The 27,341-nt window shown below is 37.0% G+C and overlaps 1 protein-coding gene and 1 non-coding gene across 5 annotated transcripts in view; one reads left to right on the top strand and one right to left on the bottom strand.

Moving 5' to 3' along the window:
- The window catches only part of trim55b (tripartite motif containing 55b), a 30,137-nt gene that overhangs the window by 2,471 nt on the left and 325 nt on the right, over nt 1–27,341 (bottom strand). Inside the window, exons 1-9 of one of the 4 annotated variants that reach the window (XM_007248943.4) lie at nt 22,799–22,913; nt 22,074–22,097; nt 13,643–14,017; nt 12,264–12,433; nt 9,604–9,781; nt 8,018–8,113; nt 2,608–2,841; nt 2,439–2,461; nt 814–938 (exon numbers count right to left, since the gene is read on the bottom strand). In XM_007248943.4, coding sequence (XP_007249005.1) covers nt 814–938; nt 2,439–2,461; nt 2,608–2,841; nt 8,018–8,113; nt 9,604–9,781; nt 12,264–12,433; nt 13,643–13,762 — 946 coding nt within the window. In that variant the 5' untranslated portion in view covers nt 13,763–14,017; nt 22,074–22,097; nt 22,799–22,913. Of the gene's footprint in view, nt 1–813; nt 939–2,438; nt 2,462–2,607; nt 2,842–8,017; nt 8,114–9,603; nt 9,782–12,263; nt 12,434–13,642; nt 14,018–22,073; nt 22,098–22,798; nt 22,919–27,341 lie in introns of those variants that run through there. The other 3 variants (XM_049486372.1, XM_049486369.1, XM_022682260.2) reach the window with 3 other exon arrangements.
- Nucleotides 22,807–22,893, top strand: trnay-gua (transfer RNA tyrosine (anticodon GUA)). Its single transcript is given in 2 exon segments — nt 22,807–22,843; nt 22,858–22,893. It is a non-coding gene; the product is annotated as a tRNA-Tyr (tRNA).

Raw genomic sequence — 27,341 nt, 5'->3', positions numbered from 1 at the left:
CAGGCTAAGTAGCAGGCTAAGCTAACAGTTAATGTTGATATTACTGTAGCTAGGTGACTCACTGTATGTTGGGAGAGGATACAGCAGTGCTGGAAAAGGAGCAGGATGGAGAAAATAAATATGAGCCTCACAATGCATAAAAAACATGTACTTTACCTGTAATGCTGTACTGTAACTAACATTGAAAGACTGGGGATGGTTAGGATGTTTCTGAAAGGCTTCATGTAGGCCTCTGCACTTCTAGTACCGTGACAATGTGTTTGTGTAGGGGGAAAGCGAGATAAATACACCTAAAACCATCAAACTAATAATAAACATTAATATATATATATATATATATATATATATATATATATATATATATATATATATATATATATATATATATATATATATATATATAAATATATATATTCAACACTGTTTAATTCTCGTGGTGTATTTGTTTTGAACTTTTCAGAATATTTGGTCCACTTGATCACACCAATATAAAATAATAGGATTTCTTCTCTAGATGGATAAAAAAAGACGTAATATATGTTTATTTACATTGGTGTTTAGGCATTTTTTGGACTGTGGTAAGTCACATGGGCTGCTTTTGTTAGCAAATGGCCAGGGGTTGGATAAATATGCAGACACATACAGGGTGTTTCTCAATACCAAAAATGCACAGAACACACTTGTGTTCTTGAGAAGAATGTTCTTGACTTTGCAAGAACACACTCACAAGAAAACACTGAATGGAAGTTATTTGGAAGTTTTTTGTATAAAAAGAACTAAAATTAGATTTTTTTTCACTGGCTGTAACCGTACCTCTGATGAAGTCTATAGTGCGAAGGGCCCTGGACTCTTTTCTAAAGTTCACTGTGTAGTGATCCATGTTCTCATACCCACGCTCCACTTTCTCCAACGGAGCCTCTTTAGAGGCCTCACCAATCCTAACGCATCAGAAAACAAAATTAGCATTGATATGACATGTCACTGTTATGTATCTCAGTATATATTGCTGCTGAACTGTTGTTAGTAAACATTGATTAGTAAAAATGTCTGTGTTTGAGATGTGAACATTTGACAGGGTTTGAAATAGTGTTATGAGGAGAGTACAGACTCAATCTGAAAGTGTTGTCCACAACACAATTACCACCTTATTTTTATATATGTATGTAACTATATTTTCACCCCTTTTATTCTCCATTTTTTTGCTGTTATTTGGCTATTTTATCAAAAATAAAAAAAGTATTTAATGTGAAAGTGAAAAACGATTTCAATGTCAGTCCACGTGTACCACTGCAACCCTATACGTGCTCTGTTGTGGTCCTGCTAGGTCCTGAACAATGAAGAACAGGGTGAAAATTGGCATGCAGAGAATCAAAAGAGATATACAACTACAAAACTACAAAGTGCTGCTGTATAGCGAGTGGAGCTAAAAACGGACATTGTTGGTACAAGAAGGTGGGCTTAATTGAGTGACTCTATATTTTAGGCCAAAATATCTTTATAGGACAGAGCATTTTACATTGCATCTTTGTTCACCATTGATTTATTGAGCTTTTTAATCATTCTCACAACATTGGTCTATCCAGTATCAATATATGCAGATTAGTCTCTAGCACTTCATTTAAACATTCTGGAACCATCCAAAATGAATAAAATATAGCTATAAGTATAACTATGTACAGAGATGATCATTTTATAACACTTCATGCAAAAAGTTTTTGCATGAGATTTTTTGAGATTAGATTATCACTTTTAATACATGGAAATCAACATAAATATTTTTTTTATTCTAAACAAACGTTTTATCTAAATGCCATGTTTAAATGTTTACATTCTATTTGCATAAATAAAAGAAAATAAAGCATTTAAAACATCACTTTAAATTTTGATATCAGTTTACTCGGTTTACTAGCTCATTAAAAATATCTGTATTCCAGCTAAAAGATTTAAGGTTTACAGGACTAAGATCGTAATGTTAGCTAAAGTTACATAACCTACAGTAACTTGCTGCAGTCTCAATATGCCTGTAATGTAATATATTACATTCAACATGCTGCTTGTCTCATTGTGACATGTTGAGGAATAAAAAGTTCTCAAAAGTCTGAATAAAGTCCCTGGTGCATCAACATGCTATATTGGTGCGCAATGAGTTTTACATTAAATGAATATTCTTTTGCCTGTAGAACTTATGATAGCTAGGTTGATCATGCTACTTCTCTCTCTTCTTTAGTCTTCCTCTTCTTTTTATTTAAAAGCCATCAACAAGAGTTTTATAATTGCGATTTAATACAATTCTGAAGCAATTATTTTGTGGCAGAAACACAGATAAGCTTAAATATTGGTCAGAGGTGTTAAAAATCATATATAGTATTGAGTATAGTATCATGCAGCATTACTGTGAATAATCTGACAATATATAATGTACTTTTTTATATACTTACTTTTGTAACAAAGGCTTGGCAGTCTGAAAGGTCACAAAGAGAAGGTTAGATGCACTAAAATTGAACAAATAACAAACTAAGAACTATTCATTTAAAAGTTCTAATTCACGAATCCCAACACGGTTCAATCATTCGATGTATAAATTCAACTAGGGCTGGAGATGTGTACCTGTAGGAAAAGCGCCATCTCCGGTTCCTCCATAGTTTGGATCCCTGACTCCACCATCTTGGTCATAGTTTCAAGGTGATCCTCATATTTCCTCTTGAGTCCACGGATGTAATTCAGCTTCTCCTCCTGCTCGGCCGTCACTTTTAGACCCATCTCCATCTTTCTGTCCTCCAGGACGGCGTACAAATGGTCAAACTTCTCACACACCTGCGATTTTTGCCTCCTGCCGTTTTCCTGCAAGATAGTAACTTTATACCCTTGAATGGAGTATAAACTTGATTGCAAATAATAAAAATGTATTTTTCACACATCACTACTGATATTAATGTGGTAATCTTGAGTATCATTCAGTACCTGATACTGATTCAGTGTTTCATGTTTAATGAGCTACTTTTAACTGAATCACTAGACTAAGCATGAGCATCAGGACATGGAGCTAAAACTACATATACTCTCTTTTATCCCCACAAAGAAGAAACCAGATTTGTTAGGCTTAGATCAGAATCAGTACTTTTTTTCTCCTGATTTACGATCCAGCTTTTTCTGCAGAGCTTGAACAGATACCAAAACCCACCCATACTGATTCACCATCTCTAATCTTTAACCATGATTCAAAACATTAGTAAAAAGCTAGAACAACCCAACTGCAATTCTTCACAGAAGTGTGCAGAAGCTTCAGGCCACATAGCAATTAATAGTAGTGTAACCAGAGCAATGTAAACAACCCTACCCTAACCCTGGCAGACGTCGCTGTTTGAACCTGAACGAGATATCAGCTTACTGAAATGAAATTATTTTCAGGCAAGGGGTTTCAAATATCAGCGCTTGAACATGCAAGAATATGGTCTTCACATATCATCCAAACCCTGGCAGCATGATGCACTCACAAGTAGCAGTACCGTGGCTGCCTGCTTCAAGTCATTTAACCAGTATTAACATCCAGAATCTGGCCCAACAAAATGAAGATTAAAGAAAAGAGACAGATGTAACATTTACAGTGCCCTCCATAATTATTGGCACCCCTGGTTAAGATGTGTTCTTTAGCTTCTCATAAATTGAGTTTTGTTCAAAATAATATAGGACCACGATGGGAAAAAAGTAAAGTCCAACCTTTAACTCAAGTAAATTTTAAGGGGGAAATAAAATCCCTGACTAAGAAATAATTATTCTTCATAAAATCACCTGTTCCACAATTATTGGCACCCCTAACAATTCTTAGGAAATAAATTTAATAAAAGTATTTCTGTCACTTCTACAGTAGTTTACGAAGTTGATCAGAGTATGTAGGAACATTTAATTAGTAATTCACAACTTCCTGTTTCCCTGGGGTATAAATATGACGTGACACAGAGGCCATTTATCTTCAACATGGGAAAGACAAAGGAACATACCATTCAAGTGAGGCAGATGTGTGTTGACCTTCACAAGTCAGGCAATGGCTACAAGAAAATCGCTACTCGCCTACACCTGTCCATATCTACTGTCAGAGGAATTATTAAGAAGTTTAAAACAACTGGAACAGTGGTAAACAAGCCTGGACGAGGACGCAAGTTTATTTTGCCACCACGCACAGTGAGGAGGATGATAAGATAAATAAAAAGTTCTCCAAAGCTCACTGTTACAGAATTGCAACAAATGGTAGCTTCTTGGGGTCACAAAGTCTCCAAAACAACCATCAGGCGCTATCTACATGCCAACAAGCTGTTTGGGAGGCATGCACGGAAGAAACCATTTCTCACTCACAATCATAAACGCAAACGTTTGGAGTTTGCTAAGCGGTACTATGACTTCAACTGGGACCGTGTGCTTTGGTCAGATGAAAAAAAGATAGAGCTTTTTGGCAACAAATGCTCTAAGTGGGTCTGGCGTAACACAAGAGCTGAGTATGCAGAAAAGCACCTCATGCCCACTGTGAAATACGGCGGGGGATCAGTGATGCTGTGGGCCTGTTTCTCTTCTAAAGGCCCTGGGAACCTTGTTAGGGTGCATGGCATCATGAATGCTCTAAAATACCAGGACATTTTAAAACAAAATCTGGTGGCTTCTGCCCGAAAGCTGAAGATGGGTCGTCACTGGGTCTTTCAGCAAGATAATGGCCCTAAACATGTGGCCAAATCTACACAGAAATGGTTCACCGCACACAGAATCAAGCTCCTCCCATGGCCATCTCAGTCCCCAGACCTCAACCCCATTGAAAACCTGTGGGGTGAGCTGAAGAGGAGAGTGCAGAGGAGAGGACCCAGGTCGTTGGATGATTTAGAGAGAATGTGCAAAGAGGAATGGTCAAAGATCCATCTTTCTGTATTCTCCCATCTTGTGAAACATTACAGGAGAAGATTAGGTGCTGTTTTGTTGGCAAAAGGGGGTTGTACAAAGTATTAACATCAGGGGTGCTAATAATTGTGGCACACATGATTTGATGTTAAATAATTATTTCTTAATGTGGGATTTTTTTCCTACTGAATAAATTCACTTGAGTTAAAGGTTGTATTTTACTCTTTTTTTCCATCGTGGTCCTATATTATTTTGAACAAAACTCAATTTATGAGAAGCTAAAGAACACATCTTAACCAGGGGTGCCAATAATTATGGAGGGCACTGTATATTGAATATGGCATAGCCTGCCATTGGTATGGTGGTGTAGTAGGTAGTGCATTTGTCACTGAGGTAGTGGGTTTGATCTACGCTCCAATAGCTGTCGGCGTGAAGTTTGGTGTGTTTTCCTCATGTCTGTGCAGATTTCCTACGATTCCTGAATTGGCCATGCTAATTTGCCCCTCTGTGTGAGTGAATCTGTGTTCCTGATTGATATTGGTTAGGCTTCAAACCCACCACAACCCTAGCCAGAAAGAAGTTGATAAAAATATGGGTAGATAGAAAACTTCTAAGTTCTAACTTTTGAGGAAAAACTTGGAGTAGAAATGTAGTATTGGTAGACCTGTCACAAAACATTATTTATTTTGTTTATTGTGTGTGTGTGTTTTTTTTTTTAGCAAAGAGAGCCAGATAACATACAGTACCCACTATCTTTATGTATGTATTATTTATATTTACAAATATTTAAAAATAGGCTCCAAGTGGTCCAGCAGTCTAAAGCGCTGCCACTATGATTGGGAGTTGGTTTGATTCCCCGTCATGTAGCTTGCCATCAGCTGCTGGAGCTCTGAGAGAGCACAATTAGCCTTGCTCTCTCTGAATGGGTAGATGGCGCTCTTTTCCCTCATCACTCCTAGGGTGATGTTGATCAGCACAGGACGTCTGTGAGCTGATGTATCAGAACTGAGTCGCTGTGCTTTCCTCCGAGTGCGCTGTGATGCTACTCAGCAATGCTGCTTCAGCAGCAGTTGGAAAAGAGCACACGTATCGGAGGAGTCACGCGCTAGTCTTCACCCTCCTGGTGTTTTTAGTGATTGGGGATATGCAGTTTAGTATCAGCTAAATGGATGGCACAATTGTCCTAGCTTAATTGGGAGAAAATGGGAAAAAGCTAGAAATATATATATAAATATATTTATATATATAATATTTTAACTTTAGTTTCAATTGAAGAATGTTCTTTATAATTAACATTCTTTAGTTGATCTGTAACAGATATTTTATATAATTATATTATCATTATATGAGTGGCAAAATTATAATATAATTCATTGCAATTATTTTGGGACAGTGAAAATTTGACTTAGCTGTATAAGCAATTGAGTTACTTTGGATGCGCATTCTGGGGACTTCTGTTTCAAAGTTATTGACAAGAAAATAGCTGCCAAAGGTCCTCTTAGTTACAGTATGCAAAATCTCAGTCAAGCTGCGCCAACACTTTAGACCTTTGAGAATTTTTCATCTATTTCCAAAGTTACAGTAACACTGTTGGTTTTAAGTTTAGCTAGCATTCTTGTAAATATGTACAAAAGATAGTCTTGTTATTGTTTAATCTTAAGATGTGCCTTTTTGTTGACTCACGTACAGATTGTTCTAGTGCGCCGAACACACCAGACTCCTCACAGAGTCTGCAGCACGGATCAAACTCACAATCCTATTGCAACACACTGATGAAAAGGTCAATAGCTGCTTGACCCGACATTTTCAGTAAGATTATTCCTTATTTTACTTCAATACCTGATTTATTATGACATCCCAGTTGCAGTAAATGTAAGATGTAAGTAATTTTGTTTTATGTGTGTGGCTTGTAGTTGTAAAGGGTGGCAAGGGGTTCTTAGAACACATGTGACCCTATTCGCAGTTCTAATATGCTATCTTCATGCTAAAGGTTATGTTTGAATATGTTTATTATATTAGCCAAGGTGCCATGCTGATGTTTGTGTTGTGTAGTTCAGAATGAGAAATGAGAAACAGGTTGTTTGTAATAACCAGTAGTAAATCCATGTAGAAACCTTTAGCTAACAGCAAAACAGATTTGAGATTACAGCCCTATTCACAGCCTGATATATTAAATGGGAATTATAATAATTATATAACTCACTTGTTGCATGCTTTTATATTTTCACTTGGGTCTTGGCTGCCCCTATAAACAATCCAGACGTGCAAAAAGACATCCATACATTTCTGTAAATCAGTTGAAAGAGTTTGGTGTCAAAAATCAATCTTATTGTGATGTTACAATAGGAAACCTGCATAGAACCACCCTGGCAATATCCCTAACATCCCTAACAGTCAACAGTCAATATCCACAAGATCAAAACAACATTTCAGTCATTCTGGTTGAGAACCTCAGACAGTAAACAGAAGGGTTAACCAGCAGACTTTGTTTGAAGGAGGGATCTATACCTACGGTTTGTGGCAACACAGCAAATGAGGGAGTTGTAAGTGCTTTTAAATAATGAGTTTTGTGTTTCTATTGCAGTTAGGCAGGAAATAGCTTGTTCGTGTTTAGTCATTTAGCACAAGCTAAAACTAACATATGGTAGATGCTACGAATATACTGCTATGAATATATGTTGTGGCCAGCCCCAGCTTATTTGCATAAAAGTGACAGAGCCCTTAAACGGCTCAACTTTATGAACATGTTTTGTACAGCCCATAGATCTATATAGAAAGAAACAGAAAAAAACACTGTTCAAATGTATTCAAAAGTAAATAAATAAATAAAAAAACAACAAAAAAGCTTGACAGATTCCGATTTGCCCTTGACTGTCTCCAACCTTCAATCTTTCTTACGACGGATTGTGGTCAGCCATATGCGCAATCGTGACAGCTCACTTTTGTTTGCTTGTCAGTCACGGAGCCTCTGAGGAAGCGGCTGTGGGGGCCTGGAAGCGCTCCAGCTTCCTACCTGCCTGTCTCATTAGCTCCAGCGCAGGTTTGTCTGAGGGGCCGTTCTCACTCTCTCTATCAATAACCCGGCTTCCCTCACCCGCTTTATCAGAGGAACTGACCCACACACTGGGCAACTCACCTCTATAGCCCGGCAGGTCTCCTCCAGCTGACTGATGATGCCCTGGATCCTGTCATTGTTGCCCACCATCATGGCTATTCCATCCGACAGCTCTGTCTGGAGATGATGGCACAGATGAGCAATAAGGAAGACTAACTTGAATGGGTGTACACTTCCTGTCAAAAGTTTGGGTACACGAGGCTTGTAATGAATAAATTAAAGTGTGTTTTTAGGTGTGAATGAAATTTTAGAGTAGGTGCATTTTAAAGTAAGTAATTATTATACATGCAATTTTTTCTGGAAACAACAAAAATCAAAATAATCAAAAACCTCCTTTGTAACCGAAACACATGTGTTCTTTCTAAAAATATCAGGAATTGTTAGAAAACTGATTTTTTTTAATGAAAGGTGTGTGATTTGATTGAATTTAACTTAAAAAATGTCAACATAAAATCTAAGGGTACATTTAATGGATGCTGTTATACAGTGACAGACAAAAGTGTCGGCACAGTGGTTAAAATTCCTCTTACTGCCTTAGTATCTGACCACTGTGTAGCACCATGCAAAAGAGGGGGGGCTTTTCTGGGAGTGCTTTTATATGTATCTCGATTGTTGCGGACCTTGTTCTTAAACAAAAAAGCAGGTGTGAAAGGTTCTACAGACTATAGACCAAAGGACTAAATATTCTGAGCAAAAGAGATGATTCTGGCCTGGATCAACTGAACGATTATGACCTATGTTATGTGGGTGCACATAAAGGGAGTCAGGTTCTGGCGGGGATGCAGAATTTGCCACAACACTGGCAACTCACCAAATTGACAATATGCCGCTGCCTGACACACAAATCTCTGCAAATCAATCAAGTGTCAAATGTAGAGAGATGCAGCCCACCCAGCCCAAACGTTCAGAGAGAGCTGCTTGTAGCATTGCTTAAAAGCCTAAATAAAATTAACTGATTCACTGCAAAATGAATAATTTTGCAAGCAAGTATGGGTAAAAAATCAAACTAGTGTATAAGAACAGTTTAAAAACATTAAAATAAAGAGAACTGTATTTTTTGCACTATAAGGCACACTTAAAATCCTTTAATTTTCCCAAGAATCGTCAGTGCGCCTTATAATATGATGCGGGTTAAGTATGAATTTTATCAGTCAGGTTGTAAGGAGCAGTAAAGCCACTCTGCTGAAGTACAGCATTATAAAGGAGATTTAGTTTAGCCCAAAGCACTGAGACTGGAGCAGTATTAGCATTACCTGCTAACTGTTCAGAAGTGAGTATATCGACATGTAGTGTGCTGCTTACCCCGGCTAGCACAGCTGGAGCAGCATTAATCACTAACCGCGCTAAACGCTAGCTCTTTCGCTGTACAGAGGTGAGTATATTGGACTGTAGCCTGCGCCTATCGCCCTGGCTTACCAGAACACTCAGGGCCAAAGCAGCAAGACTGGCTGAATTGGAAAAAAAACATGACTACATCCCTGTTCCTTACTAGTGTTGCCTAATGCACCTTATAATCCAGTGCGGCTCGTGTATGAAAATAGATAGAAAGTGAGCCTTATAGTGCTTAAAATATGGTATTAATAAGGAGTAAAGTAAGAGTACTGTACCTTTTGAGTCTGATACACACTTTTGAGAGGGGCCACTTCACAGTCCTTGTGCTCACCAAACACCTTGCATAGGGAGCATGTAGGTTTGGCACACGTCACACAGTAGATGTTTATCTTCTCATCTTCATGCACCTCACACATGGGCTGATCATCGGTCCTCTGTGGAGCAGGTTTGCTGCTGTGGAACATCAATAAGGCACTTATTAAAGCTGTAAGCCAAAAGGTGACCTGCCTAATCAAAATGTGTACCCTTCGTGCTCTGCTATGGAATCCACAAGCAGAGAATTCCCTCTGTGCCGTCAGGTAAGAGCAGAAGCATTAATCGCACTGTGTTTACCTGATTGGTGGGGGTGGGTTGTGGCTTGCATACTGTTGAAATGCCCTCAAGTCTTGATCACAGACCACATTTGCTCTCTGGCCCTTTGCTTTAAAAAGCTTCAATCCTCAGGCCACTCCAGCTTAGGATTCTCTGTCTGTTTTAACATGTTACTGATGCTACTATTCCCAGCCCGAGATAATTTTTTTGTATTTTAATTTCCCCCAAGTTTATCTTGTGATGTGCATCGAGACTATGCAACAAAAACAATCATAATTTATTTCACATGGTCTTTTTTAAAACTCTCTAAGAGTTTTCTGATATCTGCTCTGTTTCCCTTATTTTTCCCATTTCTGTTCATCTTCTGTCCTTCTTTCTTTATCTCAGATAACTACATTTACATACCTACAATTATGGGACAGCATTATGTAAATATATCATGAAGTGTTACCACAGGGGACAGCTTGGATACCCACACCTGTATAAGTTGGGAGGTGTTATTTGTGAGTGAGGTTAAACACTTGCCAGCATGCTCATGGAAAGGTGACGTGAATCTTGAGTTCAAGTGAGGCCAATAGTGGGTTCCAGATAGATAGGACATTTGTTTCTTAATTTGTACAGGCATTTAACATTACTTTTCCTGATCCACAGTGGAAAGTGTGTATTGGAAATACATCATAGAAGGCATTACCACCCACAGTGGACAGTGCAGTGGGTGATTATGAACATGGCTAAAATTGTCTGTACAAACAGACAAGCAACTCCAGCAGAAATGATATCCACATTTTGTGAACACTGATGAAGAAATAAAATATGGGAAGGTTAATTTTAATGTATATGTTCTACTAGCACAAAATAGAATATTTAATTCATTGACATAATATTTCTGATTACAAATTTTAAAAGCAATTGTGAGTTTTTTCAAGGGGTCTCCAAAAAAACACAGTACAGTTCAGGGCATTGTCAGGTTACATAGCGTCATCCCCTCAAATCCTGAAGTCTTCATCTCGTTTAGAAAGAGTGTTGACTCATAAACAAACCCAAACTGAGTGGCAGCCTGAAAGCACTGTATGTGGGCTAAATTGTACGGCCCTAGGGATTTCTGTTCTTAAAAGCAACGTGTTTTGTACTCGAATTATTGAAGGCGGGAGAAAAAAGCAAGGGAAAGAAAAACACTCTTTTGAACACGGCATTAAAAGCAATAGAACTAAACACACAGAGTCTGCATAGCAAATGTGTCTGAGGGGGAGGGTTTGCGAAAATACACAAACAGAATAGGACCAGGCTGCTCCATGGGATTGGCAGTAAGGAAAAAAAAAAAAAAAAGAAATATATATATATATATAATATTTTATATATGTAATATTTTAGCTTGCACCCAGATCAGGATAACATAAAATACATGAAGGTGTATTGTTACACCACTGTATCAAATCTAATTTGGAATATTGTGAATAGTCACATCTGTAAGTCAGTGTAAAAGTAAACAGCCTACAATGAACAAACATATAGATAAAAAAATAGTGGTAATGCTTTATGTGCATAAAACAAACTCTGTAATTAAAGCTTACTTAAATGTATACCTTTACCTTACTTTCAGTAAAATATATTTTATGTTTCCTTTAATTGTCCTTAAAACTTACTATAACCCTGGTCCTGGACCTAACCCTGATCCTAAACATAACCCTAACATGCAACCAGTTCAAACTGTTTAACAATTTGTATTTAATTTATTAAAAGACCTATCTAAATAAAATAAAGAAATCTTAGTAATTGGTATAAACGTTTACGCTATATCTCATGCAAATCTAACTGCATATCTTAGTGGTTTATTAGGGGATTGCGTTGAAGAACTTTTTTTTTTTTTTACAATTTGGCATCTTAGTATCTTTATTTTTAACAGGGTACTGCTGCTGGTTGAGCACATGCCAGGAAAGCACATGTCTGCATAAACAGTAGTAGTGCTGGCAATCATTTCTTCATCATTAAAATTGTAGTGGATTTTGTTCATTTTTTCTCTTCTAAATGAATGATCTATGTATAGTATACATATAATATACAAAACTATAGGCTGAATTGATTCTAATAGTAATGTGTATTACTTACAGTATATAACAAAAAAAAGACACGTTCTCAAGCTAAGTTTTTACACAGTACTGTACATTTACTGTAACATAATACTAAAAACTGTTGGTGTAAATTTTATAGGGAAGACTTTCATTAATGTTTTCACACCCTGTTTTGATTCCCAGGGGCACTGAAACATTACACCAAGATGCTCTAGTCATGTGGTAAGGACATCTTGTTTTCAGATTCTGAGCTTGCCAACTTAAATCACTCTGACCTGGTCGACTCCTGTTTGTACATGTCAATGATGTTTTCCACTAAGAGATTCCTCTGCAGTCCGTAAACTCCATGTCGATCCAGCACAACCTCGTGTCTGCAGGAGGGACATCTAAAACGGCCACCTGAAGACACTGTTCCTCCTCTGGTGGGTAGGTATGGGTTAGAGGCCTGGGCAGAGAGCAGGAAATAAATATTTACCAACAGTGTTTTTCTCAGAATTAGAAAGGATTATGCAATACTACCAAAACAGTGATCATGTATTAAGTCAATAAACTCATGCTAACTAATTCCTACTGCTCTAATAAAATTGACTGATTTAAAAACAGTCATAACCCAATGTGATTTAATGAATTAATGTTTAATATGCATAAAACACTTAAATACCCGGCTGAACCACTGCTTTATACCTCCAGTGTTCTACTGTTCTGCTTCTTCTGAATGGACATTATGGACATTTAAAAAAGGAAGTGAACATTTGATGAAATTACAAAAAACAATTAATTAAAAACTATTTCAAACAGTTTTTGAACCTTATCAGTAACCAGTTTTGTTTAATTCACTTTACTGACAGCACTTCATTATTTAAAGACTGTAACACAAGCTGGGTTTCCATTCATAACTTTTACAATAACACAGTAGATTTTTTATCCACTTAAGTTAATTTAGAATATAGGCTTGCTGCCTGTAACAGAATCGTCTTTTTATGCTGTTTAAGGAGGAGCACTGCATATATTTATGCCAAGCAGTATGAATTACACTACTGAAACAATACATCATACATACTGGAGGTTTGCAACTTCGCAATAATTAAACTGTCATATTGTCCTGATATTTGTTTTTTTTTCTAAATTTGGCTATATTCCATGCAGATTTTTTTTTAAATACACATTTTTAAAATGTGCTTAAATTTGGCGAATAGAAAACCTGCTGGTGCTTAAGAGCTGTCCTAAATGACCTAAAAGCAATTGATATAATCTGACAATTCAAGTATATTCTTCTTCAAAACCCTTAAGTGGGCCAATTTTATAAAATATAGATTCTGTCATTCATAGGAGACACCCTGTGCTCCTTTGCTTGATTAAATATATTTGCATTAACCCCCTCAGTTAAGTGTTAGATTTGACAGGTAAATTTTAATTCAAGGATTATCTTCATAAGTATGAAAACTGAATGAGTATGGAATACTTACAGCATCCCAAATTAAATACCACATTATGGACCACACTTGCATTTAGAACATGAAACAATTATTAATCAACAAACTCATCCACAGCCTTTTTTAATTGTTAAAAGTTCAAATATCAATGTACTGACTATAGGACTTTATCCTCTGACCAGCTTCTATGTATAAAATAAAGAAAGAAATAAAGAAAGTACCTGAAATATGTCATTTGCACATTTCCGGCAGAGGTTGTGTTGACATGGAAGAATCACTACTGGTTTCGTAAATATTTCCAAGCAAATAGGACAGATGAGCTGCTTCTCCAAACTGTCCATGGTTGGAAGAGGAGATGAAAAACACACAAGGAAAATAAAGTAACGCGAGTAATTATGTCTGTATTATCCAGTTATTTAGTCTCCCGGTGGCTGTGGGTGCAGTGGTGAAATCAGGCCTCCTCCATTGCTGTGGTAGATCATGTGCCCCTCTGTGCAGACCTCTCATCAGCGTGTGCTGTTTTTAGAAACCCTCCCCTCAGTTGCCATGTTTACTTTACCATATATGAATACTGGACCTTGCTTGTTGACCCACATCTATGAAGCAAAGGCAGCAAAATTAATATTGAACATTTTTGGATGCCACATCATAACATGCTCTCATGTTTTTTTCTAGTATGTTAATAAAGTAGAATAATAAAAAAAATATTGATTATACACAGATCCTTACGAATACACTGTGCTATTACAAAAAATATCTCTGGAGAATGCGGGCATTGATCCCGCTACCTCTCACATGCTAAGCGAGCGCTCTACCATTTGAGCTAATTCCCCTATATACTTTTAATCCGACCCTATTCAAACTCAACCTTAACCCTGGTTGTGCACCTAGATGTGATGTTCTATAGATTTAGGGTACACATATGTGTACATATATATGTTTACATGGGTGTTCATATGTTCAGTAGTAAAACTGATACCCTTTATAACAAGGGTACATTAATTAACAGTACTTATGACAGATTTTGTGTTATCATTATTAATTGACACTAGTAAGACATTAATCATTTCAAATTGTTTAACTAAATGAACAACTTATTATTATTAATAACATTCTAAGCATTTGAACTTTCTAGAAGGGAATTAATTCAAATTGCAGAGTGCTTGCAAGAGGTAGTGGGATTGTTGCCCACATTTTTTACATACTGAAGAAAAAAAAAACATGAGTACAGATATGTTTTTTAAATATGTAGAACATGGCAGAACACAACCAGGGTTAGGGTTAGGGCTAGGGCTAGGTTGAGGGCTGGTGGTTGTTTGGAGGGTTGGTCCTGTGTAGGGGAATTAGCTCAAATGGTAGAGCGCTCGCTTAGCATGCGAGAGGTAGCGGGATCGATGCCCGCATTCTCCAAAGTTGTATTTTTTTTCCTCAAAAACAAAAGGTTGTTCATTAAGAATCTATGTATAGTTAATACCATTTTTATTACTTTACTGTATGAACATACTGAAAAAAACATGAGTACAGATATGTTTTTTTAATTATGTAGAACCTGGCAGAACACAACCAGGGTTAGGGTTAGGCCTAGGGCTAGGTTGAGAGCTGGTGGTTGTTTGGAGGGTTGGCATGGAGTAGGGGAATTAGCTCAAATGGTAGAGCGCTCGCTTAGCATGCGAGAGGTAGCGGGATCGATGCCTGCATTCTCCAAAGTTGTATTTTTTTCCTCAAAAGCAAAAGGTTGTTCATTAAGGATCTATGTATAGTCAATTTTATTTTTTATTACTTTACTGTATTAACATACTGAAACAAAAAGAGTACAGATATGTGCTCCATGAACATGTACAACATAGTAACACACAACCATGGTTGGGGATTCCCAGTAGGGGAATTAGCTCAAATGGTAGAGCGCTCGCTTAGCATGCGAGAGGTAGCGGGATCGATGTAATAAAATGCTGAGCTTGTTGGGTTAAATGTTAGACTTACATAGGGTTAAGGCTATGATTAGGGCTAGGTCTAGGCCTACACTAATGATTAAATTATGTTGTGGGGAAATTAGCATGGAAGGGGTACTTTGATCAATTCCCACATTCTCCAATGATATCTTCTTTTTAAGTACCATCTCTGATTGACCAATAATCAATAATCTCTACTACATCGTCTCACAAGCAACAGGTTATTTATTAAGAATCTGTGTAGTGTATGACCAGTACTTGAACTTTTATTCTCTACTTTATTAACATATTGAGCTTGTTAACTAGCTTGTTAGGTTAAATGTTAGGCCTGGCATAGAGCTAGTTAAGGAGCTAGTCAACTGGCACAGGGTATACTTTTTTTCTGGATGACCAGCTAGTCTGGAGGCAGATTGTTTTTAAAGGGCACTGCTTTTTTGTTTTTTTTACTGTATTAACATACTGAAAACTTATGTTTTTTCAGTATGTTAATACAGTAAGGTAACAAAAAATTCAATTGTTCATACAGTGACCCTAATAAGTACACTGTACTTATAAGAAAAAAACATCATTGGAGAATGCGGGCATCAATCCCGCTACCTCTCGCATGCTAAGCAAGCGCTCTACCATTTGAGCTAATTCCCCTAATGCTGTATAGTTTCTGTACACATAGGCCTAGACCTCTCCCAAACTCTAGATTCACCCTAACATACTCATTATGTTACAGTTTTTCTCCATTGGTTTGGCTCATTTCTTGAAACTGAGATGACATTCTCAAAATAACATGGATAAATTCCCAAACTAACTTGCAGTTTCTCATAACAGAATGGCATTTCTCATTGCTTTCATCACATTTCAAATGCTTTGTACATGTCTCAAGCACTTAGTACATCTTTGCAAATGGTTTTGTACAAGTAGCCTACACTTAACACAATCATCCTACATTTAGTACATTTTCCAAAAGAATGCATCTTGTTGATCTATCCCAATTGGTCGGTTCTCAGTGTAATGGTTGTTCTCTTCAAAACATGTCAGCACAATTTCATCATATAAGTCATCATCTGCAGAATAGTCTGCTCAATTCTCTAAATGAATTAAGAAATTGTAATACAATACAGAACACATATTTTGGAACATTTCATAAATTCATTACAATCAGGTGAGTAGGTAACAGGTGAAAGCAGGTTTTGACGAAAATGAGTGTCCCACATTACTGGTGACCAATCCATCAGTTTGTTGTCTATTATTTTGAATGCTGGCATTGCTCTATATACAGTGGATATAAAAAGTCTACACACCCCTGTTCAAATGCCAGGTTTTTGTGTTGTAAAAAAATTAAAGCAAGACAAATAATTTCATAACTTTTTTCACATTTAATGTGACCTATAACCTGTACAATGCAATTGAAAAACAAACATAAATTTTTACAGCGAAAAAATATAAAACAAAAAACTTAAAATCACCTGGTTAAATACATATAACTAATACTTTGTTGCAACATCTTTTGCATTTATTACAGCACTCAGTCTTTTTGGGTAGGAACCTATCAGCGTGACACATCTTGATGTGGCAAAATTTGCCCACTCTTCTTTGCATAACTGCTCAAAATCTGACAAAATGTGAGGGCATCTTCTGTGCCCAGCCCTCTTCAGATTACCCCACAGATGTTCAATGGGATTCAGGTCTGGATTCAGGCTGGGCCATTCCAAAGCCTTAATCTTATACCGCTGAAGCCATTCTTTTGTTGATTTAGATGTGTCCTTTGCGTCATTGTTGTGCTGAAAGATGAAGTTCCTTTTCATCTTCAGTTTTCTACCAGAGGCCGAAGGTTTTTGCCAATACTGACTGGTATTTGGAACTGTTCAAAATTCCGTCCACCCTGAATAAAGCCCCAGTTCCAGCTGAAGAAAAACAGCCCCAAAGTATGATGCTGCCACCACCATGCTTCACTGTAGGTATGCTGTTCTTTTGGTGACGAGCAGTGTTGCTTTTGCGCCTAATATACCTTTTGGAATTATGTCCAAAACGTTTAACTTTGGTTTCATTAAACCATAATACATTTTCCCACATGCGTTTGGTAGATATCAGATGAATTTTTGGAAAATTAAGTAGAGCTTAGATGTTTTCTGGATGTTTGTTTTGCACAGACATATGAAGAAGTCGGCAGATTGTTGTCACATGTACTACACAGCCAGTACTTGCCAGAAATTCTTGCAGCTCCTTCAGTGCTGCTGTCGGCCTCTTGGCAGCCTCCTTGACCAATTTTCTTCTTGTCTTATCATCAATTTTTGTCAAATGTCTTGTTCTTGGTAATGTCTTGTTGTGCCATGTTTTCTCCACTTGATGATGACAGTCTTCAAAGTGTTCCATGGTATATTTAATGACTTTTGTAGCCTTCACTTGACTGATATCTATGAATAATGAGATACCTCTGATGCTCTGGCATCTCTTTGTGGACCATGGCTTGTGCTGAAAGATGTGGCTACAAAAATATCAGGACAAGCCTACTAGAACAGTTAAACTTTATTTGGAGTTGATCAGAGGCACTTTAATTGTTGACAGGTGTGTGCTGACTCCAATTTAAAGTGAGTTTGAAGGTTATTGGTTAAATTTGAACACAGCAACACCCCTAGTTATAAAAGGGTGTGCACACTTATGCAACCTCAATATCTCAGTTGTTTATTTTTACTTCACCTCCCTGAAAGATTTCTGTTTGTTTTTCAATTGCATTGTACAGGTTATAGGTCACATTATAGGTAGAAATTATTTGTCTTATTGTAATTTTTTTTACATCACAAAAACCTACCATTTGAACAGGGGTGTGTAGACTTTTTCTATCCACTGTATACATCTTGGCCTGGTGCTAGTTCTTTGATGCTAGTCCTGTGATTATATAACGATGATATAGTCCTGTGATGATATAATGATTATATAGTCCTGTGGCGATCAGTGTAGAGGATGGCTCAGGCATTCTTCCCACAGTGCATTGCTAAAGAACATATCAGATGCAATGTTGATGAGAATTTATGGCCAAACAGACTGCAGCGGATGGATGGCCAGGAAGGTGATGGAGAGAGGGGAGTGACACAGAGTAGTCAGAATGTTACTGTATTGCATTTGTGATGCTTGACTATTTTTTTACCTACTGTAATGTATTTTGTTTTGTTTTTGCAGGTTTTTGTAATTTGTATACATAGTATATTTGATACATTTTCCTTAGTATTTTCTTTTCTTTCTACCTACAGTAATGTGTAAAAATGTACTTGTAAATAAAAATAGTTACAATTTCCTCAGCAGAAAGAGTGCAGTGTGTGTGGTGTGAATATTGTATTCCTTTAGCTAGAACTCTGCCATAAAGACAAAACATCTAAGCATTTTGACTTGCAGTACTTACACAATGCCAAAGGGACAATGCATTTTGGGGGCACTGATGATTTGTGTGAGAAAGGAAATCAGTTTTGACACGTGGGTAAACTGTTTTTGGAGCGATATGAGCAGTGATGAGGATCCATGTAGTTTTGCTGCACCGTCCAGTTTATTTTGACAGATGGACAAAATTAATGAAAATGTGCCAAAGCAATTGAGAAGGATCTATGCCATTTTTATGGTACTGACTATTTATATGGGAGAAAGACTTCATTTTGAAGCAAAAATGAACGTTTTGGGAGACATATGACATTTTGCTGGTTATCTGAAGTGTTGTGAAGAACTGTAAGTCTGTTTGGCCAATTTACCTTTTAGTTATAGGAATGTCATCTCAGTTTCAAGAAATGAGCCAAACCAATTGAGAAAAACTGTAATATACAGCTCTGGAAAAAAACAAGACACCACTTAATGATGTTTTTCTGTGATTTTAACAAATTGAAAACCTCTGGAATATAATCAAGAAGAAGATGGATGATCACAAGCCATCAAGCCAAACTGAACTGCTTGAATTTTGGCACCAGGAGTGGCATAAAATCATGCAAAAGCAGTGTGTAAGACTGGAGGAGATCATGCCAATATGCCTGAAAACTGTGATTAGAAACCAGGGTTATTCCACCAAATATTGAGTTCTGAACTCTTAAAACCTTATGAATATGAACTTTTTTTCTTTGCATTATTTAAGGTCTGAAAGCTCTGCTTATTTTTTGTTATTTTAGCCATTTCACATTTGCTGCAAATAAATGCGCTAAATGACAATATTTTTATTTGGAAATTGGGGGAAATGTTGTCTGTAGTTCATAGAATAAAACAAAAAAGTTCATTTTACTCAAACATACACCTATAAATAGCAAAATCAGAGAAACTGATTCAGAGCAGAAAAAAAGACTGTTGGTCATACAGAGATCCTTATTCGGGACAATGTAGGTATAAGAAAAATACATCTTTGGAGAATGCAAGCATCGATCCCGCTACCTCTCGTATGCTAAGCAAGCGCTCTACCATTTGAGCTAATTCCCCTTCAACCTCTACATACATAGGCCTAGACATATCCCAAACTCTATGAAGCCCAACACTCGACCTAACAAGTTCTGTAACTTGAAATAGTAGAGAAAAATACTATTGGCCATACAGAGATCCTCATTAGGTACACTGTACTTACAAGAAAAATACATCTTTGGAGAATGCGGGCATCGATCCCGCTACCTCTCGCATGCTAAGCGAGCGCTCTACCATTTGAGCTAATTCCCCTACAGCATCTGCATACATAGGCCTAGACATATCCCAAACTCTATGAAGCCCAAAAGTTACCCTAACAAGTTCAGCATGTTAATATACAGCTCTGAAAAAATAAGAGAACACTTAAAAAATGTGTTTTTGAAATTAGTCACATATAGGTATATTTACTCATATACCTATAAATAGCAAAATCAGAAACTAAAGTGGTCTCTTTTTTTCAGAGCTGACGTACAGAAAAAAACTGTTGGCCATACAGAGATCCTTATTAGGCACAATATAATTTTACAAAAAAAATAGGCATCCTTGGAGAATGCGGGCTTTGATCCCGCTACCTCTCACATGCTAAGCAAGCTCTCTACCATTTGAGCTAATTCCCCTACAATCTTCTCTATACATAGGCCTAGACCTATCTCAAACTCTATGAAGCCCAACACAACCTAATACGTTCTGTAAGTTAAAATAGTAGAAAAAAAGACTTTGCCATACAGAGACCCTTTTAAGGGACACTGTACTTATAAGAAAAAGACATCTTTGGAGAATGCGGGCATCGATCCCGCTACCTCTCGCATGCTAAGCGAGCGCTCTACCATTTGAGCTAATTCCCCTACAGCCACTGCATACATAGGCCTAGGCCCATCCCAAACTCTATGAAGCCCAAAATTGACCCTAACCAGTTCAGCATGTTAATATACAGCTCTGAAAAAAATAAGAAAACACTGAAAAATGATGTGTTTCCTTGACATTACCAAATTGATAACCTCTTGAATATATTCAAGAGATAGATGGATGATCACAAGCCATCAAACCATGCTTGTATTTTGGCAGCAGGAGTGGCATAAAATTATGCAAAAGAAGTGTAAGACTGGTGGAGGAGAACATGCCAAGATTAATCAAAACTGTGATTAAAAACCATGGTTAATCCACCAAATATTGATTTCTGAACTGAAAATTTATGAATTTGAACTTGCTTTCTTTGCATTATTTGAAGTCTGAAAGCTCTGCATTTTGATTGTTATTTCAGCCATTTCTCATTTTCTGCAAATAAATGCGCTAAATGAAAAGAATTATTTGGAATTTGGGGGAAATGTTGTCTGTAGTTCATAAAATAAAACAACAGTGTCCATTTTACTGAAACATATACCTATAAATAACAAAATCAGAGAAACTGATTCAGAAACTGAAGTGGTCTCTTATTTTTTTTCAGAGCTGTAGTACAGGAAAAAAACTGTTGGCCATACACAGATCCTTATTAGGCACAATGTAATTTTACAAAAATATAGATATCTTTGGAGAATGCGGGCATCGATCCCGCTACCTCTCGCATGCTAAGCGAGCGCTCTACCATTTGAGCTAATTCCCCTACCACTTCCAACTCCATATGCCTAGAACTATCCCAAACTCTATGAAGCCCGAAATTCACCATAAGATGCTTAGTGTGTTAATAAGGTCAAGAAAAAAGACTATTGGCCATACAGCGATCGTTAATTAGTACATTGTAACTTTACTTATAAGAAAAAGGTGTCTCTGGAGAATGCGGGCATCGATCCCGCTACCTCTCGCATGCTAAGCGAGCGCTCTACCATTTGAGCTAATTCCCCTATACAGTAACGCCCCCTAAACCCTAGCCTCAATCCTAATACGATCCTAATTCTAAACTGCTTCTTGTGCTGCCATGTAACGTTAACTTACTCCATATTTAAAGTACATATTTGTTGATAGCTAGATAGCTTTGTAACAACATATTTAAGGATCTGTAAATTTGACTTACTAGGTTACAGTATGTAGTTGTATTATTATTCCGCTCACAACTTTAGCTAAAACTTTCCCTTTTTACTCATACTGTTCAGCTGATTGTCAGAGCAGAAATAACCCAACTATCTTGTAAATAGTTGTGATAACTTACTAAAATTGTATAAAAATGTAGTTAACGACCTCAAAAATATTATAGCTAACGTTAGGTATGTTATTAATGTGAAAACAGCACAGTTATAGGTTAGTTAGCTAATTAACTATAACTCATGTCAAATAAATAATGTTACAGTACCTGGCTGTAAACCACTAGCAGCAGCTGGATACACAAGAAAATGGCATTAGGTTAGGTTTTTAATTGTAACGTTATATAAAGAGTTGAGATCAAATATTCCTCTTAAACGTTGCTTCATAGCTAACTTAGTGGTGTGTATCTGTTGGCTGCAGGACATGTAGGTAACGTTAACGTTAGCTAGGTTTACGTAACGGAGGTAAAGCAACAAACGGGAAATAAGCTAGATAAACTATGCTAGGTTACTTGTTACATTATTTACAACGTAGCCAACGTACTAGTTAACCTACCAACGCTGTTTTGTCCTAGCTAAAACATGAAGGCACAGTGCTCAGCGTTTGTCACAACGAGCCCGCTAACATGCCTTTCACTAAATTAGCCACATTACCTAGCTACCTATCTAGTAATTTAACGCTATAAAGTTATTTAACCGAACTAGCTAGGCTAGCTACCTAAGTTAGCTACGCTAGGTTAACGTAGCTAACTAGTTAGCCAGTGTTAATTAGTATAAGAACTAATTAACCGCGGTACAGTAGCTTAGCTAGTTAGCAAGCCGAGCTAACAGCACTTATAAACAATAAACATGAGGAACTTTAGTGGACTTCTACGTTTACACGCGCATTAAGGCTACACTATAACTTACAGTAAGTTCCGTTATTACCTGGTGTGCTACGAATACGTGTTATATCTGTGCTTATAATTTAAATGACACGATAAGGAGCTAATACCTCAGGACCCTTCGATAGCTCAGTTGGTAGAGCGGAGGACTGTAGTGGCTACGGCTGAAATCCTTAGGTCGCTGGTTCGAATCCGGCTCGAAGGAGTCACCCTTTTATAACCTGATCACTTTAAAAATGAACTGTTCTCCTGTTAGCCAAGAGAAGGTCATTATCTTTTGCACTACCCCCAAGAGCCCAGACCCATTTCTTAATATTAATACCCAATTCAAAGTTAAACCAGATAATTTTAGGAAGCAGCTCATTCATGTTTTATGATCTAACATAAATAAAACCGCAACAATTTCCAGCAGCAGTAAGAGCAAAAACTGTCCCTGTCCTGTTGCTACTGTCCCGCGACACTCTCCTACTGTCCCGCGACACTCACCTACTGTCCCGCGACACTCTCCTACTGTCCCGCGACACTCTCCTACTGTCTCGCGACACTCACCTACTGTCCCGAGACACTCTCCTACTGTCCCGCGACACTCTCCTACTGTCTCGCGACACTCACCTACTGTCCCGAGACACTCTCCTACTGTCTTGCGACACTCTTCTACTGTCCTGCAGAGCTCTTTAACTGTACCGCGGAGGTTTTTAACTGTACCGTGGAGGTTTTTAACTGTACCGTGGAGGTTTTTAACTGTACCGTGGAGGTTTTTTAACTGTACCGCGGAGGTTTTTTTAACTGTACCGCGGAGGTTTTTAACTGTTTTAACTGTCCTGCAGAGCTTTTTAACTGTCCTGTGGAGCTTTTAACTGTGCCGCAATGTGATACATTGTGTCTTATCTTAGTTTTTTTGAGACGACTTAAGACTTATGAGATAATTCCCCTAGATTTGACCATCAAATCTATTATATAATATTTCCAGTGTCATAATACAAAATATCAAATATCAAAAATAGTATGACTTTAAATTAATAACTAATATGGACACAGGTAACGACCTTGTTCATGTCTGCACACACATTACATGTGTATTTAGCCTAATCTCACAGTTATCACACTCATATATCTCTTTTATATTCTATATCACATTCTGGTATAATTATATTTTTTATTATTCATTTTTTTCTGATGTGTGTGTACTTATGTGTGTCTGTATATAAGTTCCTGGAACAGTCTAATTAATAAATTATTTTTTTTTGCTATATTCTCGTTTATTATTGTTTATCTACATTCTATTAAAGTCTAAATTAGTCTAAATTAAGTCTAAAAGTCTAAATTTTAGTTAAAGCATTTGCACAGCATTTTGCTTATTTTTTTCTTGGTAAATTTTCTTTAAAAATAATCAATAAAATCTAGGTGTTTGCGTTACACTTAAATTCATAAATCAGTCATCATAAATCACCATCATGGAAAAAAACGTATGTGCTTGTTTTGGGCTCTGAATTACTTAAATAATGTAAAATATCATTTCAATTGCTGATATTTAGATTTTTGCAGTGTAGGTATGAAACGATTTCAGTGACACCGTTTAATTTGTGGTCTTTTGATAGAGCCTATTCTATTGCTTATTACACTGTTTTTCAATCCTGGTCTTTAAGGGCCACTGCCCTGCACATTTTATTAATTGTCATACTTTGACAGCCCCACATTAACACAATAATTGACAGCTGATTGTCTGGTGTATTGGAAGCAGGGACAACTCCAAAAACTGCAGGACAGTGGGCCTCCTTGGCCAGGGTTGAGAAACACTGGCCTATTCCATCAAAATCCCATCACTGTGTACTTGTATTAGTTACAATTAGGGTTGTGCCGATGGACAATATCATATTATTTATTATTATTATATTATTATTAAGATATAATTATTTATATCTAGGTTACAGCTTGTCTTCGTTTTTTTTCTACATGTCTGTATTCATTTTAAACATTTCATGTTATTCACACAAATATAATACGCCTGCTAGATTTCTATTATTATTACAAAAATAATTCACATATTTATTGATATTTAATCAAGAGATATCAGGCAAAATGCGCTGCGCCGTGCCTCTCTCTCTCTCTCTCTCTCTCTCAGCGCGGAGCTGAATTCAGAGCGAGGCTAAAAATAAAAACTCAGTTTAGTTAAATAAATTAAGATGAGTGAGGACCTATAAATTGAATCAAATATAAAGGATAGGTTGAGGTTTTGGTGAGCTGTTTCAATTATTTGAAACTGAAACAGATATCATTCTGCGTACTATTAGATAGCCTTTGATTGTGTTTTAAATGAGTTTTTATTTTATATTAATTATTTTTTTATTCATTTTAAATATTTTTAGTATTTTATTGATCAAACTTTTTTTTGGCTATAGCGGCGTTGGCTGGTCACCTGAGCAACTACTGTGCTTTTAATCCTCTCCTGCTGTAATAAACAGTGGGGAAAACACTTTTCTTAGGTTCTGGTTAAAACTTTTCCTGCTGTGTTCTCAGAATTAAAGAGGTATAGCGAGAGATCAAATGTTACTGGGTGAAATAGTAAGACACACAGTTTATCAGCATGATTACTGTATTTTAAATCCTCTGAATTCACAGCAACACCTGCACTCATCTCTGCATTTCATCCACCGAGGTAAACATGTTCCCCTGAACTCCTAAAGTAAACGTCAAGCAAAATGACATGATACATCTACAACAATATTGTAATAACTTAACTTTGTTTAATAAGTGTTGGATAACTGCTTGCCACGTCTGCATTGTATAATTTGATTTAATCTGCTTTATTAGGTCTACAAAAAAACTGCAGGACAGTTTAAAAGTTCCACAGGACAGTTAAAAAAACTCCACGGTACAGTTAAAAAGCTCCACAGGACAGTTAAAAGCTCCACAGGACAGTTAAAAACCTCCACAGGACAGTTAAAAGCTCCACAGGACAGTTAAAAGCTCCACAGGACAGTTAAAGGGCTTCGCAAGACAGTTAAAAAGCTCCACGGTACAGTTAAAAGGCTTCGCAGGACAGTCGTTGAGCTTCTCAGGCCAGTTAAAGAGCTCCGCAGGACAGCAGGCGAGTGTCGCGGGACAGTACGTGAGTGTCGCGAGACAGTACGTGAGTGTCGCGAGACAGTACGTGAGTGTCGCGAGACAGTACGTGAGTATCGCGAGACAGTACGTGAGTGTCGCGAGACAGTACCTGAGTGTCGCGGGACAGTAGGTGGGTGTCGCGAGACAGTACGTGAGTGTCACGGGACAGTAGGTGGGTGTCGCGAGACAGCAGCAACAGGACAGGGACAGTTTTTGCTCTTACTGCCTCTCACAATTTCACAACTATTATTAACACTCTTGTCTAGAAATTATGTCAGAACTAGTTAAATAGATCATAACACATTTCCTTAAATCATTAGATTTGTTAAAATGGTTGAAACAGATCTGTAGAAACAAACAAAAAGACACAAAAAGGAGCTAGTTTTATATCCAGCACTAACCCAGCACACATACATTCTGTAAATATGGTGAGGTGAAGGAAAACAGATTTACACACTGTTCTGTGATGATGCTCTGAGGATGTTTAGTATATGTAACTAAGATATTTCATGAGTTAAAGTAAAGGACAGAGTTAAAGTAAGGATGTTTAGTATATGTAACGTAGAGGCTTCATGAGTTAAAGTAAAGGACAGAACTCAGTAAGGAACTTTACACGGCTTTTAAAGGGTCTGTGACACATATGTCCAGAGCTGTAGACTTACTTTTTGTGCTGGTTTCACAGCTGTGCCTAATTTTTTTCTAGGTGCACCAGCACAAACGTTAGGTACATTCAAATCCAGTTTTTCAGGTTCACCTATTTTTTTGTAATGCTGTCCATATGGGTAATACTGGCTTGTTAATGGTTAACAATCAATCTGGTCAATATACATTTCTGTATTTGAAGCATAATTCTACAAGAAATGTAACATGGTGTTGGGGCTTAAAGTGATTGAGCTAAAATTTACACTTAAAACATCTGAGTGCAAACATTTACACATTAAAAGTGCAAATGTTTTAAACTGAACATCTTATGGCTTATGTAGTATCCCTCATGTTACTAGAATATCAGTAGATTCTAAACTACTTTAATATGTCTTAAAAAGTAATTGAACTCTAACGCATTTTTACATTAATATGTAAAATGTATTGTTCTGTAATAATAAATACTAGCCATGCTCATAATTACTTGCTTATGTCCAAATACATTATTGTTCTTAGTATACAAGTGTAAATATTTGATTTAAACTTGCTACAATATCTGATTTGAGGACTCTTATTATGTCAACAACAGCTTAGCACCAATTGCTAACGGCTAACTGGCGATGCTAACTGTCTTTCCCATTTGTTTTAATCACTGTTTTTTAATAAGTTAACACATTAAAGTCCCTGAGCTAAATATATTATTAGGTTCTGTGGTTTGATATATGTGGACACTGGCTATAGTTACTCTAGCATTTAACTAGTTATTACCTTCACAAAACAGGAATGCAGCTGTCGCTAGGCTAGGCTAACAAGCTAACAGACTGTCAATGGAAATGGCTAACGGCCAACTGGCGATGCTAACTGTCTTTCCGATCTGTTTTTATCGCCGTTTTTAATAACGGCTTA

This window comes from Astyanax mexicanus, chromosome 1 (assembly GCF_023375975.1).
Source record: "Astyanax mexicanus isolate ESR-SI-001 chromosome 1, AstMex3_surface, whole genome shotgun sequence".
Lineage (NCBI taxonomy): Eukaryota > Metazoa > Chordata > Actinopteri > Characiformes > Acestrorhamphidae > Astyanax > Astyanax mexicanus.
This window is presented reverse-complemented; position numbering and strand designations above follow the sequence as displayed.